The following is a 10,799-nucleotide window of genomic DNA, read 5'->3' on the forward strand; positions in this document are numbered from 1 at the left end:
GTGTTTAGTTCTACGTACAGATACGTGACGCAAAATAGCCTAAGTTTAATTTCTTCACTTTTCTTAAATCAGGTTAGCACTAATTATGCTGCTTCACGTAATTATATTCATTTAATTGAGTAGGGTTCCAAAGCACACGAGGGGAAATGCGGAAATAGTATTTCAAAATCCATTACGTCACCAAATCATTTGATCATATCTAGTGTGATTCTCATGTAACTGCCTAACTGGGATACCATACAAATTAGGAGAGTGGCAGACTGGCAGTGAGATGAGAGATATGCGAGGAAGGCAAGCGAGATTTATTATGTATCTCAGATACATATGAATCAATTTGGATACAATGTATCTAGAACAAATTACACCTAATTTTGACCGTATGTATCCCAAGATACGTATACCTGGATGTATCTAGAAGCACCATAATCTGATAAGATACATAATATTGCAAATTAAAGTGTATCTAAGTAATTAGCTCCTAATTAAACTAGTGAAATTTAAGTAAGTTCCCCTCATATCAAGATATAAGGTACTCTCAAATTAAAAAGTCACTTTAGCTCAAAATAATTATCTTAAAATAATTGTTATTTTATAAATTTATGATTAAATTTGACAGTTATTTTGAATTATAACCTTAATATCAAAGAAGAATGCACACTATTTAAAAAATAATAATTTGTGTTTATCAAATATAATATTAACTTATTAAATTATATATTGTATTTATTAATACTTTCTGAATGAGCATATAAATACAAATTAAACTAGAACAATATTTAAAATGAGATATAAGAAGTGATTATATGAACGGAGACTAAAAATTGAATAAGATTAAGGTCCTTTATTTCCATCACAATAATGAAGTTACTCAAGATCAGGGGCCAATTTGTTGGAGAAAGGAAATAAGTAGTTTTTTTCATAGACAAACACCAAACTATGTTTTCATTAAAAGGGAAAATATGTTTTTTTAAAAAAATATTTTTTCTTTATTAATTAATTTGAAACAATTTTTTTTATTTTTAGATAATATTGAATAGTGAAAGAAGTTTCTTTTGAAAAAAATTATCCATTGTGCCAAACACGAAGAAGAGTGAATTTGCTTTACCGTAAAAAGAAAAGAGAAAATACATAAAATCTCTTTGATATTGTCCAATAAATTTATTTTAACACTTTAACTTTATGAATAATTTTTTACCCTCCTAATTTCGTTTCAATGTTGTCTAACAAAATCAAATTGTCTACGAATACTTACATAAAAATAAAGGAAAGAAAATTGAGGTAAAAAACATATGATTAATATTTTTTGTGGCAGTCAACAATGCATGTTATGGCCCTATAACATAGAATATTCTAGTGACCTCCCTATTGGCCCATTCTTCCAAAAAAAAATAAAAAATTCCACACTGTCCCTTGACTAGTTGCAACATCTTTATTTTGTTTTTATTTCTCCAAAAATGTTAAATAGATGTAAAACAATGATACGTAAAATATAATCAGTATTTAAAGCTTATGAATTTTAGATTATAATATTTTTAAGTTATTGAATTTATATTATAATAATCTAAACATATTTGAAGAACAAAATTTTAAAAAGTGATCAAATTAACATTTTGATAAATTTTATAATCCACTCCCAAAATCTATTAGTAAACGCTACCTTACATTTTAGTACAAAAATGTAATGATGGTATATTTCTGTATATACCATTGGCAATGATGGTATATTTGTGAATATAGCAAAGTGATCAAAAGTGACAATATCTTAATTAATTGAAAATTAAATATACTTAGTCAAATATCACAAATATTTTCGTCAAAAATATATCAATAAATGATGGACCAAAATACTCCTTCACTCTTTTTTTCCCCTTTTCCTTCTATAAAGAAAATTCCAATAGATTTTTTTCTTGGTCTTATAGTATATTCATTCTCATGTAGAATGTTCTACTCAGAGATTTGCAATTAAATAAATAGAATTACAAAGATTAACTTAAAAATAAAGCCTCATTAATCACACCCAATAAAAATAATTAAGAAAAAGTCAAATTGGGTGTCTTAATTACTAATGTTGTTATTATTATTATCTAAGCCAAGCTTGCATGTGCATAAGCTTGATTTTTATAAGGAAAATTAGTTAGATCATGAATTTTCACAATTAATTAGGTAAAGTTTGTCTGATGAACCAAATGGATGACAAAGCAAAAATACACAGCTAGTATGACCTGTTCAAAGTCTAACAATATCCAAGTCAACAATATTAATTAAATGAGGATCAGTAATAACTTAAGAATATAATTTTAGAACTCATGATTTCAATGTCTAATTATATATCATTTTTCACTCATATCCATTCTGATATCATGTTAAAAGAAATGGACAAATCTAATGCAGTCTTGAATCTCGTTTAAAAGGTTGCAAAGATCATATAAAGAGTTCAAATTCTCCCCATTTCATCGAATAAGACTTCAGTATATTCTGAGTCCAAATACATATTCAAAATTTAAATTTGATAGATTCAATTTTAGGATTTTAGTGCTCATTACACCTTTAAAATTATAAATTTAGAATTTAAATTTATTAAATGTTAGTGAATTGTTACATATAATATATTACATCTCAAAAATATTGAGTTCGATGGGTTGAATCTATAAAAAGAACAATATATTCGTGATTTGCCTATGTCTTAAGTGCTAAGATAAGCATAAAATGTTTTATCTATGACGCAGAATTTCACTTTTTTATCGAAAAACTATATTGTATAAAAATTAAAATTATTTTTATAAATATATGATGAATATCATATTCCCTTCACTATTTCTTATATTTCCTTCTTTATATTTTAAATTATCTTCATCAATACTGACAAGCCCTAGGCTATCTCTAGGAAATTTCATACAGTACTTTTTTGTAACTAGTGAAATGGGCAGCCTTAAAGATTATTGTAAAATTCAAGGCAACTTCCTGACCTCAAGTACTACTACATAGTAGCATCCTAGTCAAAGTGTCCTAAAAGAAATTAAAAATTAACACATGAAACAAAAGCGCAATAAATTTTTAGTACTATTGCAGCCATGGCCCATAAGCCACCATGTATTATGGTCAAAATAGGTCCTTTTCCAATTTGTCTTGATCCCAAAATCCCTTTGTAGGTAAGATGGTTCAACAAGGAACTATGACTCATAAGGTAGACTTGGACTTATAGACTTGTCATGGAGACTTGGAATATAATAAGTAATTATTTTGTTTAAGCTATAATTCTCAACTTTCTTGATTTCTTCTACTATAAATACCCTTTCAAAGCCTCATTATTTGTACATCAAACATTAATATTCATCTCTTCAATCTTTTGTATTCATATTCACATATTCTATTTATTTAATACTCTTAGAAAAGCACCTATACACCTTACCAAGAAATTAAGATGGAGAACTTCCCAATTATTAACTTGGAAAAGCTCAATGGAGATGAGAGAGCCAACACCATGGAAATGATTAAAGATGCTTGTGAGAATTGGGGCTTCTTTGAGGTAATTATAGTTAACATAAACATATTACTCTGTCTATTTCAATTTATCTGTCATATTTTTCTCTTTAGTCTGTTTTAAAATTAATGTCACTTCCTATATTTAATAATTTGCATGACATGTTTATAACACCACAAGATATAAATGACATTTTGATACATTACACATAACTTCAGTCACATGACTCAAAAGTCTTTCTTAATTTCTTGAATTCAATGACTAGTCAAACTAAGACACATAAACTGAAACGGGGAATAGTAATTTTGTTTGCTTATGTCATAATTGTAGTTGGTGAACCATGGAATTCCACATGAAGTAATGGACACAGTAGATAAAATGACAAAGGGACATTACAAGAAGTGCATGGAACAGAGGTTCAAAGAATTGGTAGCAAGCAAAGGTCTTGAAGCTGTTCAAGCTGAGGTTACTGATTTAGATTGGGAAAGCACATTCTTCTTGCGCCATCTTCCTACTTCTAATATCTCTCAAGTACCCGATCTTGATGGCGAATACAGGTACATACATGTGTCCTACATATCGAGTATAAATTAAACAAACACACAATTTAAGTGAAAGTATAACTAAGTATAATAGTCACCATAACACTAATTATAATGTTGTCCCAAATGATGCAGAGAGGTAATGAGAGATTTTGCTAAAAGATTGGAGAAATTGGCAGAGGAGTTACTTGACTTGCTATGTGAAAATCTTGGACTTGAAAAAGGTTACTTGAAAAATGCCTTTTATGGATCAAAAGGTCCCAATTTTGGGACTAAAGTTAGCAACTATCCACCATGTCCTAAGCCTGATTTGATAAAGGGACTCCGCGCTCATACAGACGCTGGTGGCATCATACTTCTATTCCAAGATGACAAAGTGAGTGGCCTTCAACTCCTCAAAGACGAGCAATGGATCGATGTTCCTCCCATGCGCCACTCTATTGTGGTTAACCTTGGTGACCAACTTGAGGTACAAGATTCACTAAGTGTGTGTGCTTTTCTCACTATAACTTAGAAGTTGTACTAAAAATGGTATTTATGAAATGTGAAAACAGGTGATCACCAACGGGAAGTACAAGAGTGTGATGCACAGAGTGATTGCACAAACAGACGGGACACGAATGTCACTAGCCTCATTTTACAATCCAGGAAGTGATGCAGTAATATATCCAGCAAAAACTTTGGTTGAAAAAGAGGCAGAGGAAAGTACACAAGTTTATCCAAAGTTTGTGTTTGATGATTACATGAAGTTATATGCTGGACTTAAGTTTCAAGCCAAAGAGCCAAGATTTGAAGCAATGAAGGCAATGGAAAGTGATCCAATTGCAAGTGCTTAGATTCCAATTCAATTATGAAAAAGAAATTTAAATATAGCTATGTATACACATTATTTGCTCTTCTTATGTATGGTAGGATAACGTTAGTATTGAAAAAGATTGTGATTTGCTGCATATGTAACAGAGTTCTAATATTTGTATTATAAATAAGGTGCCTCTTAGTGAGATTATATAAATAATAATTTGGAGTGTTTTGTTCTTTCTCATGTAATTTTACTTTAATTATCTGACTTTACAATATACTATTCACTTATTGAATATATATAGTGATCTATTGACTCAATTTGTTGACTAAATTTGAAAATTGACTAGAAGAATTTGATTGCCAACATATATACAACATAAGTTTCTCTAAAATCAGAAGAGGAAAAGGGGAGAAGAGAAATAAAAAAGAATTAGGTAAGCTAGAGAGGAAATGATCAAAATGGTCCTTCATGTATAGGGGTTGCTTTATTTTGGTCCTTAATATATTCTAGGCGATTGAAATAGTCATTCATGTATGACAAAATATATTCAATTTGATCCTTTACCCTAAATTTAACAAATTTGTCCCAAAAAATGTTAAATATAACGGTGAACCCCACATAATTTACAAATCCACTATTTTTCTCTTCTTAATTTATTATTTCAAAATCTAACACTATTTTATCAAGAACAAATGCAATACCAGCCATATTAGCATTTACAATCACAAGACAGAACCAACACAGCATAGCATAACTTCACACAAAGAAGAACCCAAACTCATACACTGAATCTTGTCCCATTCATCAATCGCAGAGCCACATCAGGAATGAATACACAAGTTACATAGCTACTTCAGTCAGAAATACCAAAAATTAAATCTAGTAGAACCCACTTATCAACAACCAAACAAGGACGATACCAAAAATTCACAGCAATAACCCCAATAACATGAAATTCAAAAACCCTACGCTAGCCTCTTCTCACACTAGGAGACTCCTATGGAGTTTTAGGCCTCCATGGCCGAAACAGTCTCTCCTCAGCCTCGAGCTGTGGACGAGACGCCAGAAAAACCTAGTTATGCGTCTATTTCTAATCCATCGACTTACACTCAAAAATCTGATGGAAAACTTCCACTAAAATTAAAACCTGTGATCTATGTTCATGGGGAACCTACTGTGAGTTTCAACTTTTTGGATTTGGAATCGTATATCCAAGAAGAAAACTTGCAATATGCTCTTGTTGCTAAGTTTTCTTATGGGAGACCCGATATGATTGATCTTAGAAAGAGTTTTACACGACACTTTGCAATCAAATGAGGTTGCAATTTAGGTTTACTGGATCATCGTCATGTTCTGGTAAGATTATCGAATCAGGAAGACTTTGTGGAGGTGTACTCTAGGGTAGTATCATTCATCACAATAAAAGAAAAGGGCATGAATAATCAATACCAATGTCGGATTCAACGGTGGACACCATGGTTTAATCCAAAAGAGGAGACATCAATTGCTTTAGCTTGGATTTCTTTTCCGAGTTTGTCAACACTGATGTTTGCTCGTGAAGCCCTGTTCTCACTTGCATCAGCCGTTGGGACACCCCTACAGGTTGATAAGGCAACAATGGGTAAGTCAAGGCCTAGTGTAGCTAGGGTAAAAATAGAGGTTAATCTATTATCATCGCTTCCGGATAGAGTTAGAATGTTTTTTAAAGATGAAAAAAATGGTGTCGTTAAAGAGGTGTTGCAAAAAATTGTCTATGACAAACTGCCTTCGTACTGCACAACATGTAAACATCAGGGTCACAAGGAGGAAGAATGCAGACTGACTATGGAGGTAGAAGGTGGACTAATTGATGAAACAAAAATTAATGGGGCAAAGTTCGAAGGAGATTTGCGATCAATTTTGGATGAGAAAAAGAAAGTTCTTTCTCTTCAACAAACTGGAAAAGAGGTAACATTACCAACTTCTTCCAATTCTGAAAAAAATAGTATGGAAAGAGTTGATGAAACAGGTCCCCTACTTGTTGCTGCAACATCTGGGAACAAAGAAGATACAGAAACTATGTTACCTGGGACACTGACTTCGAAGATTAGTGAGCAACTTGGTACGACCACAACGAGTTCGTCCACTCCTGTCCATATTGATGTTGAGGCACAAAATAATGTAGATAATAACTCAAGGCAGTTGATCATTACATCACAATTCGCTACAGAGCAGTTATCGTCTAGATTTGTGAAAGATAGTGAGTTGGATTCACCTAATGCAGTCGTGGTTACTAAATCAAGGCAAGATGAAGCCAAAAAAGGTAACACTACAGCAGAAAAATCCAGTAATCAATGGACTTTGGTCTCACATAAAAAAACGGCTGGCTCTAAGTCCTCAAATAATCACATTTTGCACCAAAAAAATTCTACACATGTTGAGTTTGATAGGAGTAATAATGTCGTTGAATGTACTCAGTTTGATGTGTTGCGAGATGAGAAGTTTGGACAATATGAAGGGCTACATGTTACAGATGAATTATCTGCTGAATCTGGGAATACTTTAGACTTGGACAAGCAGATTGAGCAAACAGGAAAGTTGAAACAATGTTGTCACGATGAGCATACTAATCAGCAAGCTCTTGTGACACATGAAAAGGAGTTCATTGTTACGGAGAAGGTAGATGGCAAGGAAATCAATCCAAATACACCTACCGTGTTTATTTTAGATTAAGAGGTGGCTACAAACAATTTGAATGAATCTAAGGAAAAACGAGGGGTGGGGAGTGCTTCAAGATGGGCAGATTTAGTTGAGGAAGAGAATCATACTCCTTCACCTAGTAGGAGTAAGTTAAGCCCTCAAGCACTTGAATTTGTGCCTACAAGTAAAACAAATCCATCGATGGCAGTCATAGGTACATCATCTAACTTGAGTGCTACAAAAGTAAACGTGGCAGATAGAGATATTCTTTATGACTTGGGCAATGACATGTCTGATGGAGACGATGAAGATCATGAAGATGATGATGAAGAAATGTTGAATATATGCTTTGATAAGGTGGCTAAGGAGGGGGACCTTTCACCTAGACAACAAAGAAGTGGAAGCACCAAATGCAAAAAGAAGACACATGGAAGACAACATAGTTGGGATGGTAAGGTGAGTGAATTCCAAGGCACCTACAGATGCGACTAGCAAAGCAAAATCATATGACAGTGTCAACAACTTTATCAAGATCCAACAAATCCAAAAAAGTGATGAAACTATAAATTATTTTTGGACAGATTTGAAGAAGACAAGAGGCAAAAACTTCAGATTACTTTAGTCGGGCAAACTATTTGTTTTAGTTCATACATATATCAAATGAACTTTGAGGTGGCTAACTCATCTTTATTCTTAGATTTTATATTCTTGCATTACTTAATCATCTTCATTTGTAATATCATCATAAAGAGTATTATAAACTTCATGATGATCATAGAATACCTAGTTTTCTCTAGTTCTTTTTTTCTTCATGCTTGTTAATTAGTAGAAATTTGTTGTTTCATTAGGATTAGTAAGGTAAGGCCGAGCCCCCCTTACTTGTACTTATCTCTATTTATATCTTTTAATTAAAAAAAAAAAGTATATGACACCATAACAAAAAAAATAAAATAAAAAAATAAAAATACACAAAGTAAAACTTGTTCTAGATAACCCACCAAAAATCTCCACCATCCCACATGTTGACCTTTCTGGAGAATTAATCACTCCAGACAATTTTTTTTAAAAATAAACAATAAACAAAAGAGGATTATAACCAAAGGAAATTAAAGAAATATCAATAGATTAACAAAAGCAATCATGTATATAGAAAAGTACCAAGAACAACGTAAATGCAAATATTATACCATTCAATTCCTAGATTATACAATTAACTTAATTTTCTATCTTGGTTACGTTCTACCGACAAATAAAATTCTTGATGATCCATTTCATTCAACCTTTTTACAATAATTATTTTGTGAATTGTGTGGTTAGATGTTAGAGAAAATGGTCATGAAACTCTTTCTTTGAGCTAATAAAAGATGGTAAAAATGGTGGATTTTGTAAGTTATGTGGGCCCCACAGTTATATTTAACAGTTTTTGGGGATAAATTGTTAAGTTTAGGGTAAAAGACTAGAACACATTTTGTTATACATGAAAGACTATTTCAATCACCTAAAATATATTAAGGACCAAAATAAAGTAACCTCAATACATCAAGGACCATTTTGATCATTTTCTCTAAGCTAGACGATAAATTATTGATCACATGCTTTTTAGGTGTCCTGGTACGTTTCTTGTTTTGATTTTGGAAGCTATGAATAAAATATCCAAAACTTAAACCAAAAAAAAAAAGGTGTCCTGATACTCAATTAGTTTGGAAAATTTGTCCCATTAATTGGTCTGATTTAAAAAATAATATGGATGTTGCTACATTGTGAAATGATCTTTTTACTAATGCTAAACAATATTCTAATTCTATTAAGCTTATAAAATTAAGTATCATGCAAGAAATTCAAAGAGTTTCAATGGGGAAATTTCTAAACCCAATGATATTGTGAAAAAAGCTCTTTTTGATTTTTGTCAATATGAAAACAATTTGCTTCCTAAACTTTCTCCTACAATTATACATGCATGTAATAATGATAGAAATATAACTGTGGCACAAAATGATATTATTTGTTTGTAGATACTAGTGTACATAAGGAGAAGAAGAGGGTGATAGGTTCAATACAAATGTTTTAATTATGACAAATAACTATTGCATGAAGAATCAAGAAATTCATTGAAGTCGTGGACAAATCAAGCTGTCTACAAGGAGAAGATTAAGACTGCCACAAGGGAAGATGATAAAGAGTCAAGATTGAGTAACACATAAAAGAAAAGAAGATCCTTAAAATCTCATGACAGAAGATTGAAGATCTCTATATCTTGAAAATCAAATCAGCTGAGGAATAATCAACGCAGAAGAAAAAGAGTACGCACATATCTAATATGGACGTACTCTATCATCGACACTTAATCAAGGAATCATTACAAATTCTTGATTGAATGAAACTCCCTTAAGTTTCCTTTCAGAGCACACAAATCGTTCTCTCGCAAGAGCTATAAAAGAGTCTCCTCTCCTTTGAAGTTAACCACACACTTCACTTGAACTTTTACTCTTGTTTCTTTCATCTTTCATAAAACTTTGTATTCCTTCTATTTACAATTGAAAAAGAAAAGAGAAAGAAAGATAGTTGTGTCGGTTACACAGGAAAGGTTCTGTCAAGTTAGAATATTTGATTTGCATATCAGACAGGTTTACAGTTCCAAATCAAGTGTACCACAAAGTTTACAAAGGCTCTAAAGGATACCCTTGAAATCCAATGAGACTGAACTAGGCACCACATCGGTGATCCGAATCAGTATAAAAATATTGTGTCATTCTTTACTTTCACACTTTACCTATTTATTTCCTAAGAAACTAACCTGCAAGAAGAGTCGACTGCATACATACTCTAGTCGACTACAATAATTTTAATTCACCCCTCTCTTAACTTTCAAATGACAAGCATTGGTGTAGCGATTATGGATAGCTGTGGTAATCTGCTTCAAGCCTTTGATACCCCAATTCAATATGTTGAGAAAGTCATCATTACTGGAGTAATTGCAATTCGTATGGCGCTAAAAATACTAGGAAAAAGGATTGAACAAATGTGCAAGTCTTCTCAAATGCAAAAAAAAATGTAGTGGATATGGTATTACAAATTAAAGAACTATCATTTCATGGACTAGAGAAACTACTTGCGAAGATATTTGCAATTTTATGAGATTGTTTGAAGAGGTTAATTATATGGTGCATATTTCAAGACCTTGGAATATAGTAGCACATAATTATTATTTGGTAAAGTTTTCTATTTCTTTAATTATTACATAAAGTTGTTTAGCTTGCTACTTTTCCTGTTGTAATTGATACTATCAGGTCACTTA

General features: G+C 31.9%; 1 protein-coding gene across 1 annotated transcript; it reads left to right on the plus strand.

Annotated features, from left to right (window-relative positions):
* The first annotated feature begins 3,313 nt into the window (after positions 1-3,313).
* On the plus strand, positions 3,314-5,058 carry ACO1 (1-aminocyclopropane-1-carboxylate oxidase). The gene is given in 4 exon segments (NM_001288553.1): positions 3,314-3,526; positions 3,812-4,038; positions 4,159-4,492; positions 4,578-5,058. Coding segments are annotated over 4 exon segments (948 nt in total). The 5' UTR covers positions 3,314-3,421; the 3' UTR covers positions 4,860-5,058.
* Positions 5,059-10,799: the final 5,741 nt, after the last annotated feature.

This window comes from Solanum tuberosum, unplaced genomic scaffold (genome assembly GCF_000226075.1).
Source record: "Solanum tuberosum cultivar DM 1-3 516 R44 unplaced genomic scaffold, SolTub_3.0 scf00262, whole genome shotgun sequence".
In the NCBI taxonomy this organism is placed as follows: Eukaryota; Viridiplantae; Streptophyta; class Magnoliopsida; order Solanales; family Solanaceae; genus Solanum; species Solanum tuberosum.